Genomic DNA, 19198 nt, shown 5'->3' with positions numbered 1-19198 from the left:
GTGTGTGTGTGTGTGTGTGTGTGTGTGCGTGTGTGTGCGTGTGTGTGTGTGTTTGTGCTCGTATTTAAAGTGTGCGTTTGTTAATGCATTCCTTCCAGGTAGGAAGGAGTAATTCTGACAGCTATCGAGCACAATGTGAACGCATTTTATCTTGAATCCAACGACTTATCTTTCAGGCAATGTTTTAATAAGCTCTGAGTCCAGTTCCCTCTCTACTAATCCTCCCAGGTGAGCAGTCTGATGAGTTATTGATCGTTTTATTAACTCTTTGGCTCTAGTTACCTGCTCTAGTTACCTGAACAAACATCTGTGAGGAACCTCGCAGTGTTTCCGACTTGGTAAAAAAGGTCCACCTGTGAACGCGGCTTCTAAGTTTCTTAAATTGAGTAAAATAACTTTTCCCCTGGCTGGTTACTCCTGACTGAGGTTTCAGGGCGGCTCAGTTCCCCTTTTCATCTAAACTCAGCGATTATTTCTGCTGGAGACTTGCTGACTGCAGCCGTGGTGTCACCATCTTTCACTTCTCCACTCCCTAAAGTTCACATGACTTCTCTCCGATGTGCAACCACAGTAATAAAATCAAAACTTTATACTCCTGCTTGAGTCTACTTACATATACAGGCGGCAGCCAGGAGCCTGTTGGCCACGTACGGCGCGATGCAGGTGGGGAAGATGGGCTGCACCATGTAGTTGGAGAATGTGATGGCGATCACGGCCTGGCTGGTCGGCTCGATGATCAGCAGGGACGTCCACAGCCGGATGAAGGCCAGGAACCCACCGAAGGCCTCCAGGATGTAGGCGTAGGAGGCCCCCGACTTGGTGATGGTGGTCCCCAGCTCGGCGTAGCACAGGGCCCCGAAGACGGAGAAGATCCCCCCAATGGTCCACACCACCAGGGAGAGGCCGTAGGAGGCGCTGTGGATGAGGACGCCCTTGGGCGAGACGAAGATCCCCGAGCCGATCATGTTCCCCACGATGAGGCAGACCCCGTTCAGGAGGGAGATCTCCTTCTTCAGCTTCATGGACTCCTCGGAGCTCTCAGATTTAGCAGACATTGGGCCGCCGTTGGTCCCTTCCTCCGTGGGAGATGGGGTGTAGGACGCCATTGTTCAAGTTCAAGCTAGCAGTTTTTTTTAGGTTGGTGTTGGAGTCCCAGAGGTAACGTTTTGTTGCCCAAAAATGGGGCTGAAGATGAAATTACTCCCCTCGGTTATCTTCGTTTATCTCCCGCCATCTGCGAAGGAAACACACAAGAAGGTATCAGTGAGGATGCAACCATGGAAACTGATTCCCGGCAACAAAAACACCCAACAAACTCTAAAACCTCACAAAGGCTCGTGAGGTAATAACATATTTCCCACACCCGGGGATGCCAAACAAAGAACAAATATACATGAAAACATATTACACCACCGCTGTGGACACTGCTGGATTGGAGAGCAGTTTTGTGGATTGGAGAGCCATTAGGGGCCCGCTGCAAATGGCCTTTTAAGGTTGAGTGTATTTACAGAGAGACGGGGAGGGGAAGCAAACACGCTCCTCGTTGGTAACCAAAAGCTGAGGAAGGAAAACTGACCGAGACGCACGTTTGAGCCTCAGAGCCGCCCACGCACTGAGAGTGTCGGCACAGGGGACACAGGTCACATGATTTCCAAAGTTCATCATCCTCAGCAGGCAAAGTCTGATGATGATAATGATGATGAGGCAGACGTCGCAAGAAGCAAATCCTTTCACGTTTCTGATTGGGTAATCAGATCTGACCTCCAACAAGTGATTAGCTTTATACGTTTGATTGATGAAAGAAGTGAAAGAAACAGGGTAAATACATTTGCATTCAGCCTCTTTTAAGCCAATACTCCTTAAAATAGTCCAGAGAGAACATCCTCCTTCCGATGTAGTCCATGTGTGTATTTTATCTCGGTATATATGCAGCTGCACTGTGAAGTCTCACCAATGTTAGAGGACATTGATGAGCAAAACAGCATCACAAAGACCAAATAACCCAGCAGACGGGACAGGGGAGAAAGTTGTGGAGAAGTTGGATTGTAAAACATTCACCTTCAGTTTGATCGTCTCACAGAGCTGCGTTCAATTCATAACCAGAAAATGTTAATACTACAGTCCAGACGTGTGACCAACCTTCAGACAATGGCTGGATGGACTGAAGGATTATGGGTACAACTGCAAACCTAGCCAAACATGGCCACCCAAACTGGGCAAGCGGAACATTAATCAGAGAAGCAGAAAAGAGGCCCTATGAAATTCTGGAGGAGCTGCAGATATCCACAGGTGGAAAAATTAATTAATTAAAGCTATTACTAGAGTACTTTTTAAATTTGTTCGTAATGGAACATTGGAAAGAAAATTCTTTTGAGTATGAAAGGGACACAGAATAAAAGTGCTCAGGTCAAAACTGAACTTTGTGGCATGGAAAACTAACACTTCACTGTACCCAGAAAAAAAACATCCCCACTATGAGACACGGTGGAGGCAGCATTATCCTGTGGTGATGCTTTTCTCCTGTGGGGACACAGAAGCTCTTCAAAGCTCCTTGGCAAATGGATGAAGATAAATATAGGGCCAGCGCTGAAAGACAATGTGTTAGAAGCTGCACAGGCTTGAGTCTGGAGCTTCCAGCAGGTCAGTGACCCCTAAGACACAACCAGAGCAACAAGGGAACAGCTTACATCAAAGCACATCCATGTGGTACAATGGTTCAGTCAGCTTACATCTAAATCCCACTGGGAATCTGTGGCAACACTTGAAAATAGTCATTTACAGATGCTCTTCATTCAGTCGTTAACTCAGCTTAAGATGTTTTGCAAAGAATAATAGGCAAAAATGTAGGTATCTAGATTTGCAGAGCTGGTAGAGACGTATAACGACATGCTGTGCCAGGTGGTTCCACAAAGTGTTGACACAGACTCAGACCAGGTTTTATTCTAAGTTTCGAAAACATCATTTTCCTTCCACTTCACAATCAAGTGCTTTTTGCTGGTCTACCTCACGAAATCCCATTAAAATACATTTAAGTTTGCAGTTACAAAGTGATCAAATTTGGAAACAGTCAACACTTTGGTAGGGCACTACATGTCTGGAATTTGATCACTTCTTATCCACATTTTAGCCTTTATTTCCTCTTGGTGAAAAGAATCAATAGAAAAGAGTTCCTCAAATGGACAGATTAAGGTTTAAAGATTCATTCAAATACAATAAATACAAAATAAGGAAATCATTTGACAAAACACTGAAGAGGGTAATCAGACCTGGTTTGAGATACCTCAGTAGATATACCTTAATCGACACCAGAAACTGAGAGTGAAAATGAAAAACAGCTGAAAGAGAATCTCAGTAGGAGACAGTAAAAGCCTTGGACGGCTCGGATACCTCGAGGGAGCAGCAGACCAGCAGCACGTGGCTTCGTGAAGGAGTCTCTGCGAAGAAGGACAGTGCAATGAGTGCCCGTTCATGTGCCAAAGACACAGAGAGGTGAGGCTCTCACAGAAACAGAGAGCAAGGTCCAAAAGCTGCTGATAAGTATGTGAAGGTTACATCCTGGATCCAGAATAATTCCTCTCCACTCAACCATTCACCAGCAAATCAAAAACAAACCGTAGATCGGTTGCACTGACATTATGTTATTATCATCCCTTTATTTCCTACATGGCAGCTCAGCTGTGACAGATGGACCTGAGGTAGCAACACACAACACCTGGTTGTCCGAATCCAACAAATCTGCACATCTCAAGTCGTTACACCTTAAAAACAACACAAATCCAAACACAATCCCTTTCATTCTTAGCAACACATGCAGAAAACAATCAAACATGTGTGCAATGAATGACACTACAAGTTAATAAATGATGGGCTAAATGGAGCCAGTGCTGTAATCTACTATCCTCTATCAGCTTCTCCTGTTTGAATCATTAGGAAAACGGTTCGATATGTCAGATTGCAGGCAGCTGTTAGAGGAGGACTCACCTTGTGCCTTTAGGACCAGTCCTGCTGATGTCCTGGAGGCTGTGGGGCAGCAGCGTGGCTACAAATGAGGTGAAGTCCTGCTTCTGTTCAGTAATGGGAGCCAGCTTGAGATATCATTGTTCCTCCCCGGTGTTACAGTCAATAATAAGCCCCCCTCCTGTGTGTTCCTCCTCTCTTCTGCCTTTGTGCTGCTGTTTCCTCTTGTTTTGACTCTGCTCAGAGCCGCTCCTCTGCCCAGCTGATGATGCACTTGTGGCTTTTTATTTGCGCTTCTGCTTTCTGACGCGTTAGCAGGAGGAAGACTGAGACACTGTGTCTTGTTTCAGTGAGTTTCGGTCGGATATTAAAAGACCTGCAATGAGATCATTATTATTTAATACAAGTGTTTTAATTAAAATCAGGGAGGAAACTTATCAACGAAAGCCAAGCAAGCAAGGTGCTACGTCAGGTGAACGGCTGGTACACCCCGGCGGGGTCCCTTTAATAATGACGACCTGAGATTTAAAACAAAGAAAAGGTTTAAGAAACTATTGGAGACGTTTTTAAAGAAGACATCTTATAAATTACTTTAGAAAGAGAAACCTACCATAGAAACTCTAAAATAGCCCTAATATTAACTAAAAGTATGCTAAATACTGGACAGTAGGCCTGTACGAAAATGACAAAAACCAGAATATAAGCCTCAAAATATGTGTTGTTTAATCTGGGTTCATAAAAATAACACAATTCAAAAGTTTTTACCCACTGACAGTAAATTTTATGACGTAACAAAAGTGGCGTCACGTTTTACTCAAACTTTTCCCTGTTATAGCAAAAGGACCAAAACAGTTGGTGTACTATGGCTCCCTCTTGTGGCTTTAAAGTGAAGCTGAATATCTTGACACTACGTCTAGTTCTTTTGGTATTTCCAAGTTCCACGACATAATATCTTGACACTACGTCTAGTTCTTTTGGTAATAGTGTAGATACAGAATATTTATTTTATTTTCTAACATAACATGGTGTTCAAGCTTTTACTGTACATTTATTCACGGGATAAATACCAAGATTTCCAAGTTCCATGACATAATATAAATCAGCAGAGTGAAGGGATTTGGACCTATTCCAGACTGACTAAGTCAAAGTAAATAAATAAACTAAATATTTGTCAAATAGCACTGCATGACTGGTCAAGGGATAATGTGTAACTATGTATCTTATAGGTATTGTAAAGATGGAATTTCTTGGTTTGAAATAGCAAAAATGACAAGAAGTCAGAAACTGAGATGCTGATTTGGAGAGGAGGATTTTCTCACTAACCCAGATGCCAGAATCCAAGATGGCAGCATTGCATCTTAAACCATGTCTTTTTACAGCCTGCTTTAGTTGCCACAGAGTTTGAAAGTAGCAGGGATGGAAATAAGTACATTGCCATTAGCTTGTATGGCCAATAAGAGTTAATTTTGTTGTTGGACGTATCAGTTAGTGGTTTTGAATTTAAACATGGAGAATGGTTATGCTGGGTTAGGTGTTATTCTCACATCACAAAACTTCAGAGGTAAATAGATAACAGGAAAAGTCTTCCTGGGGCATGACTTCAGTTAATGCTGGAAGTTTGTTAATATTTTTCAACTTCACTCTTGAGAACCTTTGAAGCAAAGATCAAGACTCAAATAGGTGAAAACATTAGCTGAAGTAGTTCCTCTTTGTCCATAATGCGTGATCCTTTTGTGGTTTACAATAGTATGCAGTAGCGCTAAGTGACAGAAATTTTGCTTCAACATCTGGAGCTCCATTTTTTTCTCAATAAATAGAGCACTCACCCTCTTCCTTATCTGCAACTGATCTGAGGGTGTGCTCAAGTCTTGCTTGAATGGCAGCTTTAATTACTGTAATCAAATGAATTAGAGGCCAATGAAGAGATAGCAGCCGCTTTGTCTTCTAAATTGGGGTTGATTCATCATTAATGGGCTCTACATGTGTCCTTAAAGACCTTTAATAAGTTATTACGGTGAATGGCTGATGGCCGATGGCCACAGGCCGGTGATTAATGTGTGCTGATGAGTAACGGCCAGGTCACATGTGATCAAAGCTGGGACACCAGAGGGCCTTCATGGTCACCTTCTCCGGGATTCTCAAAACCTCTGACTTTCTCACTCTTTGCCGTTTGATTGAGACACGTCTCTTGTCACTCATGAACGCATGTGGACAAACTTCTCACACATGGCTCCTTTCACAGCTTTTGTCCTTCTCTCTGCTCTTGGCCATTCTTTCCCCCTGGTTACCGGTCGTCATGGTTTCTGGATCCCCTACAGGATCAAAAAAAGAAGAAGGAAAAAAAAAAGCTATGGAGGGGGTTGGCGGATTAAAGGCAGCCATTTTGGGGACAGCTGGACCAGGTTGGTCCCTGTTGCCCCCTGTCCCGTTTCCAGTCACTTTTTTTTTTGATGGGGGAGAGGGGGAGGCATTGTGAGAGGATTAGAGCTTCCTGTGTGTCAGCTCATTACATGGGGTGGGAAGGAGGGGATGATGGGGTGAATGCAGAGAGCGATGGAGGGAAATGAAAGAGAAAATGAAAGAGACTGCGTATGAAAGAGAGAATGACACGGGGAGAGGGAGGGAGGTGGCTGCCTCTACAGCTGCACCCTCAATAACACTCATACAGGCTCTGATTATTCTTTTCACACACACGCACACACACACACGCACACACAGCGCTGGGGAACTGAAACATATTATAAGACATTGAGGGCTTAAAAGACAGAATTAGGAGACAGCCAGCCCAGCTCCTCAGACAAAGGAGACCCCCTCAACCAGCCTCCCTCCTCCAATCCAGACACACAGAGAACTGGAACAAACAAGAGAAAACTGACCAACAGAGTGCATACAGGCTCACAGAGAACAAGAGTCATGCAACCAGAATGCTTAAACAGATAAATGAATTCACAGAGACAGAGGCTTAAACACGAACATACAAAAACAAAAAAAAGCAACAAACCAGGCTCCACTTCACATTGCCATTGTTTTATTTACTTTTTTTTTTAACATCACATGGGAAGCGTGGGAACACATTCTGTCATTGCTACAAGAAAGAGAGAGAGGGTGGGGGTAGCAGGGAGAAGGCAACGCATACAAATACTAAACTGAGCAAAGCAGAGAATCCAGTGAGTGCGTACGATTTGCGAAGCAGTGAAGCACCCTCAAGTGCGCTGAGAGAGAGCAGCGGATCGAGTGGAGGGAGCAGTAAGAGGATGGGGCTCATCCTCGTTGGAGGTTTCAGAATTGCAGATAGCACCAGGGGAAAAAAAGTAAAGAAAAGAAAAGAAAAAAAACAGGGAAGACATTCACCATCATCACAAAAGGTTTTACTGTAACCACCCAGAGTTGATAATACAATCATCGTGGTTACAGCCATTGCAGGGGTGAGTTTGTTCAGCAGATGTTTCGGCAGCGTGGGACACAGTGCAACTCACAGTGCAACTCAGTACATCAGAAAACACTCATTAAGCAGCATTAAAACAAAGGAAAGGAAACAGTAGCAATAAAAAAAGGCAACCGCAGTTTTTATGTACAGTTCAGTGGCCATTATAAACATGGCCTGTTTTGGTATGAAACTTCTGGACACTTCTTTTCAAAACAAACAAACAAAAAATAATCAACGTATACTACTTGTAAGAAAGATATTATACAGTACATGCTGAAATGTGTCAGCAAAGTACAAGTGGACAATGCGTTGAAGGGCGTAGGATAAGGCCTCACTGTGGTCTTTGAAGTACAAAAATAGACAGCAGAAATACTACATTCAACATTTTTTTTTGTCATAGTACTAAAAATAAACTATACCTATTTTTCTTTTTCAAATACTAATTATGAGTTAGAATTACAGACTCTACAAAACAATTATTGTTCTATTAAAAATACATTCCCTTTGTCAGGATCTATTGAAACACATCCTATGTTGTAGTGTCCATGGTGTCAGTGGTCACAGCCGAGCCACCACTGGTTGGGAGCAGATCTGCGCTGTCACCTTTCTCAGGGGCCAGTCCCTGCTTTTCCTCCTGCTGTGCAGAGATTTTATTTGAAGTACCGCGGTCCTCTGTAGGGTCACTTTCATTGGTTTGAGCCTTGCTAGGGGTAGTCATCAACACTCCAGGGTGCATTTTCATGTGACCCTGTTGATGAGAAGAAACACAACAACTAGTTACCAATAGGCTTGAATGTATTACTTTAAAGGCATTTCAGCAAATGTTTATTTGTTTAACTATACCTTAAGTCCACTTCGGCTGGCATACGCCTTTCCACAGTGGGAGCAGCTGTAGGGCTTGTCGGGTCGAGCAGGTTGGGCGTGTGGTGTTGATGCCCCTGCAGGAGTCTCTGGGTTATCCGACAGCTTCTTCAGGACAGCTGAATCCTCCTTCACTGGTGCTTCCTTACCCAGTTCTGGCTCAGACATAGGAAGAGGCTCTCTGGATGTAGTAGCATCTCTTTTCCCTTTACTACTGGAAGTGTTTCTTCCTCGCAACTCCTGTTTAACACCACTACCAGTCTCCTCTGCCTCTAGGGTAGCTCCAGGGCTGGTGGGCGGTGAAAGTGAAGGTACAGGATCCACAGATGGGGGGTCTGCAGTGTGACTGGGACTTGGTGCGCGCTCATTTGGGGAACGTTGTACATCACTGTTGACTAGTCTGGGTGTAGTATTATCAACACCAGGCTTTGAAACACATAGGGAGAGAGGAGTATCATCAGAAACAGATTCTATCTTGTCTACAACTGAATGAGAGCTAGGTAAGGGTGCTTTGAAAGGACTGGCAGAGCCTAGGTCAGTCTGGGTTTTCTCCTCTGTGGGGCTTTCAGCTGAGGCAATTACTGCAAGCTGCAGAGTTTTATCAGCTCCTGCTGAGGGGGGATTACAGCTTAAAGGTGGACTAACACTTGGAGTTGAACGCTCCAATTCCTCATTCTTGACAGAATCTGAATCAGTAGCTTTGGACTGCTTAAAACTGGATCCTGAGCAGAGGGCATCCACTGGAGACTTGGACCCTGTTGTTAAGGCAAGTGGAAGGATTTGCACTTTTGATAGGGAGCTAATAGGCTCACCGTGACTGTCTTTAAAGGTAGCGCCTTCTGTTTCTGCTCCATCATCGGGAGGAATTTCCTCATCAGGTGGTATTTGCCCTCCAAGGTGCAAACGAATGTGGTGTTGTAGAACTAAGGCATTAGTGAACTTGCGAGGACAGAGTGGGCAAGAATTCAGGGCACGGGCATTCGGGGGCCTGGCACGATGAGTGGCCAGGTGTGCCCTGAGGCTGCCCTTTGTGGAGAAAGAACGGCCGCAAAGCTTACAAGGAAATGGGCGCTCTCCCAGATGTGTGGCCTGGTGCAACCGAAGAGCTCTGGGGCAGCTGAGAACACGCATGCACACTCCACACTGATTAGCAATGGGGGCTGTGGGCAGGGCTGAAGTGGTAGTTGTAGGACCTGAACCTGAGACTCCCTGACCAGTCACTGCAGCACTGACACTTGGGCTCAGTCCAAGAGCAGCCAACATCTCTCTGCGATAGGCACTTGAGGTGGTAGTCAGATCACGTACATTTGTATCACCATTAACATCGGCAGAGGTTTGTGAGGAGGTGGAAGGAGAGGAGGCAGAAGGGCAGGAGGAAGCAGTGCCTTGTGGCTGCTTTTCTAGCTTCTGCACCAGCCGCTGCAACTTGGAAGTGTCTGAGGTCTGGGTGGAGGTGGTGGGTGAGGAGGAGGAGGGGGAAGAGGTGGGCGGTTTTGGGAAAGGAGGGAATGGGAATGGTAGCTGATGAGATAAGGAGAGGTGGGAAGTGGATGGGTGACCTGGAGGCCTGAGAAGTGCAAGGTGGTGGGGGGATGCACCTCCCGGAAAAAGTATCTTGGGGAGGTGGGCAAGTTGGGAGTATGGGGAAGTTGTGTGGAGAGTAGAGTGAGGAGGAGTGTTTTCATCAAACCGCTGTTGTTTAGCTCCTTTATACTGACTAGAAGTAGAAGAGGAAGATGGAGATGATGAAGGCAGAGCAGTGCTAGATGTGCTAGAAACAGCTGCTGATGCTCTGTTTAACTGTAGCAGTGAATGGGCTGTGGACAGAAGAGCCATATCCACTGAGGGAGGCAGAGGTAGAGAGGAAGGCGAGGGCCTAGTCGAACCACCAGACAATAATCCTAAAGCCATGCTCTCTGTTATACTGGGAACACTTCCTTTCACTCCATTATATGCTTCGTCATCATCAGCCCGTCGTTTTCTTCTCCTTTGAACTGAACCTGGGGCCGATCCACTCTGTGTTTGCTCTGAAAGTGCAGGGGGTAGCAGAGAAAGGGACAGCTCTGGGTTCTGCTCTCTGTGTCTCAGGAAATGGGCTTTGAGGTTTCCTCTGGTTGTAAAACGGCTCAGGCACACCGGACACTGATAGGGCCTTTCACCTGTATGTGACCTCAGATGAATCTGGAGGGATGAATCACTGCTCAAGACTTTCCCACAGAACCTGCAGACATGTTGAGGGCGTCCTGACGGGGAGGCAGAGATAAGAGATGAGCTTGACTGAATATCTTGTGAGTGGCTGGTCGTGGGAAGGGAAGGAGTTTGGAAACTGATGCCATTGCTGTGACCAAACGAAGAGGTGTTGGATGATTTCTCGTGGAGGTAGCGTGGTGACAGGCCCAGGGACAAGGACAGAGGGTGCAGGGAGGCCACAGATGAATTGATGCTGGAAGAAATAGCTAAGGAGGAGGATGAAAATGAGCTAGAAGTTGAGGAGGATTGGGATCTATCTCCATTGATTAGTGAAGTACCTGATTTGGAGATGGCTGGCTGAGGAAAGAGGGAAGAAGGAAGTCCACTCAAAAGGGATGAAGCTGTGGTTACTGGAGTATTGGTTGAAGGATGTGTAGGTGATGAAGATGCTGTTCCAGTGGACTTCTGGTTGCAGTCTGCACCGCTAGCTTGTGCATTGTTATCTTGGCCAAAGACAGCTCCTCCAAGCCTGAGGACATGCCGACAGATCTCTTCTGTAATCTGCATCTGGTGGATTTGCCGCTGCTGCAGGACCCGCAGTTCTTCTAAAAGCACCGCCAGGGTCTGAGGCACCTGGATCTGCCCCTGCTCCCCTGATGAGGTGGAAGACTGCTGCTGACCAGGACTGGAGCTGTCTGGTTGAGGTTGCTGAGCGGAGGAGGAAGAAGAAGATGAGGAAGAGGTAGTAGTGGTGGCAGAGCTGCCCATTGGGGGAGAGGTCATGACGGAGAGAGTGTTAACTTGGTGGTTCAGGCTGTGGGCACCAGAGGATTGATCCAGGGGAGGAGGTGAGTGTGTCTGGGAAGACAATGATGGGTGAGGAAAGTCAGGGGAGAGGGAGGAGTGGGTGTTGGGGAGGGAGGTGGTAAAGGGAGCGATGTGACTGGGCCAGTGGGGAGGAGGTGAGCTCTCACTGGGCAAAGAAGGCGCGTGGAGCCCTCCAGGAGACGGGCGAGTGGCCAGGGGTGGCTGGCAGTCTTGTAGTGAGGTGGGGGATGAGGAGGAAGAACCTGATGAGGTTAGGTCTGATCCCAGAGATGTGGATGGTGACTTTAAGCTCAGGTGGTCATCTGAGGATCGGTTAGAAAGAAATAACACTTATTAAAAAAACAGAAAATGGGAATTTGTTCACAAGGAACAACTGTGTAAAACTCTGTTCCCAATATCAACCCACATATCCAGTTACGTTCCAAGACTGTTTATCTCAGTGACTTTAGTTATTGTTTACAAAATTTAGTTTGCAAACTTGTCTGCATACCACAAGATACAGTTACAGCTTCAAAAGAAAACGCTCGCCTGGAAATGACCTCCAACAAGCAAATAAACAAGTGGAAGAAACTCACAGTCCACCAGTCTTTGAAATGTCTTGTCTCAATCTGTGCTCCCTGGAGCAAAACTCTTCAAACATCTTGCGCACACAAAAAAGCTCACAGACCACCTTGTTGCTATAGCAGCACATTTTAAAGGACAATGGACATCACCTAGACAACCCATAACCCCTCTTAACCCAGCCCCCCTCCCTGCGGCAGTTACGTCTTTCATCTCCTCATTCACCCTCCCCCCTTACGTCACAGTGGAGGTCGAGGGTCAGGCCATGCTAAGGGTTCTGGGTACTGTCCACATGCTCTGATTGGTCAACTAATCTGACCTCTGCCGCCCAGGGGTCAAATTCTTTCAGAATCTTGAGCACAGAGTGAGAAAGAGTAAAAAAAAAAAAAGAAGGGGGAGGGTAACAACAAAGGAGAGACAAACTAACTACTCCCTCCTGGAGAGGTATAGTGATGGAATGAAAGACTGTACCTCGCAGAAATTCCCTCCTTGTTATTTAGAAACAAACCTGCACCTGCTGGAAACCTATCACAAACTATAAATCTAAACTTGCACTTCTGATTTCTAAAGTTTTACCTGAAAAGCATTGTGTGCGCGCGAGGTATAAATTAACTTGGCAATAATGCGTGAAACCTTTTCTTATCCATCTCAACCCCCCAGCTGTGCAGAAGTATACAGTCAATAGAGCTGGGAAAGAAAAGGGGACGGAGGAGGCATTGTGAGGGTTGAAAATGGGAAAAGAGGGGTGCATGAGGAAGAAAAGTATAGATGGACTGCAAAGAATGAAGACAATTCAGGAGTGGAAGATTAATCTTTACCTCAAAAAAAAAAAAAAAAAAAAAGCACTGCCTTCCCTTCCCCCTGACCACGCAGGTTATTGTGAGTGCTTCATGCTAATAAAAGAGCTCCAGCAGTCAGCCTTAAGTAGCCTGTTAGTTTCCTAAAGGATGGGCAGCTCGTGAAAATGACCACAGATGTACGTTGGCTAATCCTGCTCTATTCACTTCACAGAGAGGAAATTTGTAGGCATCCACCAAAGTGACTCTGGCTTCTTTTAGTGGGAGTTGGTGCACTAAATAATTAGACAGTCTGCCTAATTTAAACCTAAGACAAACATGTAAACTTTTCTTGGACCATCAACTCAGATGGATTGTTTGTAATATGATCACGCGAACATCGGTGCTCTTCAATTTTTTGTTGCCAACTCTAAAAGTGAATCGCTCACCTAGCTTCATTTTCTCTGAAATAAAACATTTAAACGACCAAAAGAAAGATAAAGGTAGTCTCTCACCTTGCAGCAACTTCGGGCCCCCCGGATCTGAATTGACGAGTTGCTGGGGTCTCTTCTGTTTCCGGCGTGACATGATTCACGGCGAGTCAGACAGAGAGGGGGGCATCAGTCGCTCGAATGGCACCAGACACGTTTCGTTGTTTTTTTTTTTTTCCTCTTTTTGCGCACTTGAACGAGCTCCTGCGCGCATTCAATCTCCCAAATGAGCACAGTTCTCACAAATTCTTAAGTCAAACCTCAAAGGAGGAAAAAGGAGAAATCTCTGCATAGAAGAAAGTTCAAGACAACAACAACAACAACAAAAAAGAGTTGCTGTATGGAAATCCGCCTGGCCGCACCGTGTCATATGGAGCTGCGGTGTGTGTGTGGCTGTTTTCTAAAGTCCCTTCTCTTCCCCCCCCCACCACCCCCCCCCAGCTTCAAAAAGAAAAAAAAAACTTGTCCAATTTGTGCCCCTCCTCTCCTACTGCTGCTCCGCTGCATGCATACATACACACACACACACACACACACACACTGAACCACTCCTTGTTCTATGATATTTGCATTTCAATAGCGTGTAACTCACAACCTCCCTGGGTTCTCTCTTCCCTTCCCTCTCAGCTTCATTTATTTATTTATTTATTTTTTGCCCTTTTTTTGCACTCACACCGAACCAATAAACTATAAATAAAAAGTGACCCCTGGACTACTGGACGCCGTAAAAAAATGAATAAATAAAATAAAAATAATTAAGAGGGCATAAGTGCTGACTTTTTAACTGGGGGGCAGGGGGGAGGGCGCTGTGATTATTCTATAATGGTAATTATCTAATATTTGATCAAACTACAATAAACAGTAAAACAAATCTAACAGGTGACTCCTGGCTTCCGCAGTTATTAAAGAAAGTGAGTCTCGTTATAAACAAGGCAGGTTGCCTGATAACCTGATCTCTATGAAATTCTGACTTTGTAGTGTTGTTATTGTGCCACGGTCAATATTTCTAACCTTTTGATTTCCATAGGGCCAATTATCAACAGCAGCGTTGTGCGCAAAGTGGGGCCATTCCACATCCACGTATGTAATTCGTGTGTTATCACCGAGTCCATAATACAACTACCCCACCCCCCTACCCCCTCCAACCACCACTACTACAAAAAAGCCCGCATCTTACACTGGAGCTCTATTTAAAAGGAAGAGAATAGACGGGGAATCATCGACAATGGCGAGCTGGACACAGTTGAGTGAGCATCTCCCCTCTCTCACTATGAACCCCCGGATCCACTGCTGCACAGCACAATGCCCCTCTTTCACCCCCTGCCTTTACTCCTGTACCACGTGGAGAGATGGATAAAAAAGCTACAGAGGGGGGAGAGAGAGGAGGAGGAGGAGGAGGTGGAGGCACCATGTTTTAAGTAACATTTAAAACACACAGAGCAATTATTACAGTGTAACCTGGCCTTTACTTCAAAACACAACTGCAGATTTAGTTATGTAATTCAGTTCCAAAAGGGAAATCCCTCTAAATTATCACCAGGTATTTACAGCATTTAAGAGAAACAACAGGTATTTCTCTCATTGACTATTAAACCAGACTAAACCTTTCATGTTTAGGTCTATTAGAATTGCCAGAATTATTTTTTTTCCCTGAATGCCATCAAAAGAGAGAGAAAGAGATTGTTATTACTCTTCAAAGTCAAGATTACAATACCCTGTACAATTTGGGAAACTGCAGACAATTATGCCAGCTTATCACAATTAGTTGAGTTAATTGGAGACAGGTCTGTGGATCTAACACATTAAAACAAGTTGCTTCCTAAACCACGTTGAAATCATGGAAAATCAAATTAAATCAGACAACTTATCAGGAAGGGGATTGTGAACCTCAATGAGTTTGTGACACCTTCTAGCATTTTGAACAATTATGTGAATAAACATCATGGGAATGTCGAGCCATTATACCGTTCATGAAGAAGATGGATTCTGTGCCCCAGACATGAACAGATTTTGGTGCAAAACTTGAAAATCAATCCCAGAACAAAAGCAAAAGACCTTGTGACGAATTTGGATGAAGCTGGTAATAAATTGTCATTATCCAGTCAGAGACGAAGAAGCCAAAGCAATATAGAAAAGTCCAACTAACTAACTAACTAACTTTCTTATATATTTATATTTTAAACGTCTTCACTGGGAGCAAAGTTGTAACAATTTGAAATGTCCTATTTGTGTACACAAACCTGTCGAATAAGGTTGATATATAGTCGTCAGAAGAATGTCATTTTCTTAGTCCACCAAGAATATTTACATAAATTCTGTACAGCTTAAAATGACCCTGCTGTAGGTCAGTAACTTATACAAAGGGCTCCCAAACGTTTCCATGCATGACCAAACAACAAACAGCATTAACTTCTGGGTGGAAACCCCCTACAGGCAAAATCACAGGCAATGCTACAAAATAAGTAAAAAACATCAAATTTTAGAATGTTTTTTTTTTCTCATTTTCAATCACTGTTGAATAATTATTACCTTCATTTAGCATAAACTCTGCCTCATACCTTCTGATTTTAGTTGGCCATAAGTTCTTCAGTCTTTCTTGTCAGAAACATGTCCATTTCACACTTGCTACATTAGCTTGAGGAGCAAAGTAGCTTAATAAATTTGACTGGCAGCCAATCAGAAAGATGAGCATGGTAAATAACATTTCAATAAATTACTTTAACTTAGATTTTATTAATTAGTAAAAAACAGATTTGATTTTATGATTAAAAAAATATAATTAAAAATGTATGGTTAGTAAATGTATTAGATTATTATTATTATTATTATTTTATTTTTGCTTTCATTTTTCATTCAGCTTTTTCTGGCCCCCCCTTACTCCCTCTGGTGGCCCTCCATGGGCCGCGGCACCTACTTTGAAAGCCACTGATTCACACTATTAATTCTTGTAATTAATAATAGGTTACATAGTCCGACTTGCTTATGGTAGATAAGATCAACGTTAGTCGTTTGAAGGTTGTAATACTGAGGTATATTAGTTATATTTATATAACTATATATTTATATAACTAATATAATCTTTAGTATTATTAACAGTCAGATTCAATCTTTAGTGTAGCGCCACTTGATGCTAACAGCTAGAGGAAGAATTAACTGGTAAGAGTTAGCCGTTGGATGATAAAACATAAGTTTTATGCCTGTTTTATGTTTTTATTTTAGTATTTTAATGTAAAGCGCTGTAAGAGGTTGTTTTAAAAAATATGAATAATAAATAAATAGTAGGAAACGCCTTTAATAAACACAGAAGTGACGCGACAAAAACCAACCCTAATTAGCTGTAGTTAGTGGGCAAGCTAAACCACAATTAGCTCTCTAGCTAATTTTAGCATTTAATTGCTGGAAACATAGCTTAATTTTAAATGTATAAATATTGTTATTTACTTTATAAAAATATAATGTAAATTCATATTGTAGGTTTCCTGCCTTAAAAAATTAAAAGTTGGTAAAAAGAAGCAGAAAATGTAATAACTTACAAAGTTAGCATTAGCAGCCAAAGTAGTAGTTGAAACGTAGTCTAAGCACTCAAGGGTCATTATTATTTGATGAGAAATACTGTGGAAAAAGTACTTCATAAGAAAAGTTTTAGTACTTTATAAATTACGTACTAACTGAAAGTAAATTATTTTCACTTTAAATTTCTTTTTTAAATTTGAAAGCAACAGACATTTTGGCCAATTTGGAAGAATTGGCAGGGTTGTTATATATTTTTTTAACAGGGCAAAATTGAGACAACTCGTTTTTCAAAAGACTCTACATATTGATACTGATGACATACCAAAAAAATATTAAAATCTACATTTGATTTCTTCAATAAATTCTGAACTTGTTGATATTGAGCTGTCAACTTTCATGTATTGCCCAGAATGTTTTGGCTTACCTACTATAGATGTATTTTCCCAGTATTAATATTTTGGACTCTAAGAAAATTTGCTCTTTTTTTTCCTCAGAATGATGGCCATGTCTCTCGGTGACGACACACTGCTGTGCAATTACCCAAAGTGTCGGGCAAAGCTGAGTGGCTTCGCCTGGGTCACATCCTGCTCCCACGTGTTCTGTGATCAGCACGGGTCTGGTGAGTTCAGTCGCTCTCCTGCCATCTGCCCGGCGTGCTCCACTGCCCTGTCCGGGAAGCTGGACATTGTGAGGACAGAGCTGTCGCCCTGTGAGGAGTATAAAGCCATGGTGCTGGCAGGTCTGAGACCAGACATAGTCCTGGACATCAGTTCTCGTGCTCTTGCCTTCTGGAGCTACCAGGTCAAGTATCTCATTATTTGCACGTAAAACCTGCTCCGTTTTCTCCCTTAAAGCAAAGCCTAACTAGTCAAATTTTGTGTGTGCAGGTCCATCAGGAGCGTATGTACCAAGAATACAGTCTCTCCCGTGCTGACACACAGCTGAAGCAGATGGAGAAAGTTCTGAACCAGCAGAACCAGAGCAGAGAAATAGAACTCACCGCCATGAGGGGGGAGATCGCCTCGCTGAAGAAAGTAAGCTGCAAATCTAGCTGCAACTTACTTTAAGAAACAACGTATTCATCACATCCTCCAATTTCTGTCTAATTGAAAAAAAAAATACAATACAGTACTTGTGTGATGCAGTTTGCACAAAATGCTCAGAGATCGATAGAGATCATTGTTATATATCCAACTCAGCTTTGAACTTTTGTAAATGATACAACTCTTTAATGTTTTTTTTTTTCTCAGGTGATGGAGGAGTACAAGAGGAAGTACAGCGAGGTGTCAGAGAGGCTGATGGAGAGGAACAGGCAATACCAGAAGCTACAGGGCTTGTACGACTCCCTGAGGCTGCGTAACATGGTGGTGGGAGCCGGGGAGCGAGAGACGCCGCTGCTCTATGGAAATCGAGACTTGAGCATCGGTATTGCAAACACACCATCCTGTTTTTCAAGTTTTTAAACCAGGTTCCCTAAATGATAGTTTGTAAGTACCTGTGGGGGAAAAACAACAACAAAAAAACAAAGATATTAGTCACTATATCACCAGGTAAAACTGGAATCAGCATTTCCAGACGATGTGGTTTGCGTGTGTGAGTGTGTAGAGTTTTACCTGAACGTAGTTTCAGATCCTTCCTGGCGTCATGCAGTGATGCCCATCAAAGTGCGCTGCTTCCAGACCATTAGGCCAGAGCCAATGAATTAAATGTTTTTAGCCCCTTTAAAGAATGATCTATGAAAATAACACCTTACCATTATGTGCTACAGGTGTTAATTCACCCAAATCTTGAGTAATTCTGATGATTGTGCATAGTGTTAAAGTTATCTTTATTTTTTTCTCCAGAACAGAACAGAAGTAGCATGTTTTTGACAGCTTTTGCTCTATAATACCCAAGCGGTTTATTTATGCCATTAGATGCAGGGTCAGAGGTGAAACACCTTTAAGCAAAAGAAGCTATAACAAAATAAACTCATAATGCAAGGCAGTGTTGAGAAGGCACATTTATAAACTCTGTTGTTTAATACAAGTTGTCTTCGTTCATCGGAGCAACGATAAATGCCATCCGTCTGTTTCCTGGGTTTCACTTAGCGATGGCCCGGCAGGCGACCCCTCAGAGAAGCCCTCAGTTCCTCTCTGCTGCCCCCCTCGGCGATTCTCGTTTCTTCTCCTGCCTGGAGGCCGACGGAGCCAAGACCTTCTTCCAGTTCAGCTCTCCGGCCAGAGACAAGAACCAGTCCTTCATCAATAAGCACTGAAAGCAAATCTTTACTTTTATGCTTGCTGTCAAATTTACAGATGTTTTTTTTTTTTCTGGTGTGTTCTGATGACTTATGAATACTATAAGTGTATTTCTTGCATTAATTGACTATATTATATGCTTATGTAATAGTAGATTTTTTTGTTATTGGTGACTTTTATTTTCCATCTGTGTAGATCATCTAGTTCACATTGACTAAGATAATTCAGTAGTTATTATTGATATTTTTTTATGTTTATTTAACTGATAGTCTTATTATTGAAGGTATAAATTGTAAACATGTTTACCAGTGCACCGTAATAAACAACCAAAGCTGGTGGTTATGTGAAATCCAG

The 19198-nt window shown here is 43.3% G+C and overlaps 3 protein-coding genes across 5 annotated transcripts in view; 1 reads left to right on the top strand and 2 right to left on the bottom strand.

The window, feature by feature from the left end:
* slc7a7 (solute carrier family 7 member 7) overlaps positions 1-16677 on the bottom strand; it is a 25519-nt gene extending 8842 nt beyond the window's left edge. The window contains exons 1-4 of one of the 2 annotated variants that reach the window (XM_007551382.2): positions 16625-16677; positions 3982-4333; positions 3388-3434; positions 614-1234 (exon numbers count right to left, since the gene is read on the bottom strand). In XM_007551382.2, coding sequence (XP_007551444.1) covers positions 614-1106 — 493 coding nt within the window. In that variant the 5' untranslated portion in view covers positions 1107-1234; positions 3388-3434; positions 3982-4333; positions 16625-16677. The remainder of the gene's footprint in view (positions 1-613; positions 1235-3387; positions 3435-3981; positions 4334-16624) is intronic. The other variant, XM_007551381.2, reaches the window with a different exon arrangement.
* On the bottom strand, positions 6964-13520 carry si:ch211-212k18.5 (sal-like protein 4). 2 transcript variants are annotated; one of them, XM_016671074.1, is made up of 4 exons: positions 13116-13520; positions 10774-11565; positions 8228-10701; positions 6964-8132 (listed from the first exon to the last, which is right to left on the bottom strand). In XM_016671074.1, exons 1-4 carry the CDS (start codon positions 13186-13188, stop codon positions 7914-7916), a joined length of 3558 nt encoding a protein of 1185 aa, XP_016526560.1. In that variant the 5' UTR covers positions 13189-13520; the 3' UTR covers positions 6964-7913. The 2 variants fall into 2 exon arrangements, with proteins under 2 accessions (XP_016526560.1, XP_007551442.1); XM_007551380.2 differs by having other exon boundaries at positions 8228-11565; positions 13116-13519.
* Positions 16035-19198, top strand: ccnb1ip1 (cyclin B1 interacting protein 1). Its single transcript, XM_007551379.2, has 5 exons — positions 16035-16247; positions 17099-17405; positions 17492-17638; positions 17855-18029; positions 18695-19198. The coding sequence occupies exons 2-5, from the start codon at positions 17100-17102 to the stop codon at positions 18859-18861; spliced, it is 795 nt and encodes a 264-aa protein (XP_007551441.2). The 5' UTR covers positions 16035-16247; position 17099; the 3' UTR covers positions 18862-19198.

This window comes from Poecilia formosa, unplaced genomic scaffold, assembly GCF_000485575.1.
Source record: "Poecilia formosa unplaced genomic scaffold, Poecilia_formosa-5.1.2 Scaffold41, whole genome shotgun sequence".
In the NCBI taxonomy this organism is placed as follows: domain Eukaryota; kingdom Metazoa; phylum Chordata; class Actinopteri; order Cyprinodontiformes; family Poeciliidae; genus Poecilia; species Poecilia formosa.
The sequence above is the reverse complement of the archived record's forward strand: the minus strand, read 5'-3'. Positions and strand labels throughout refer to the sequence as shown.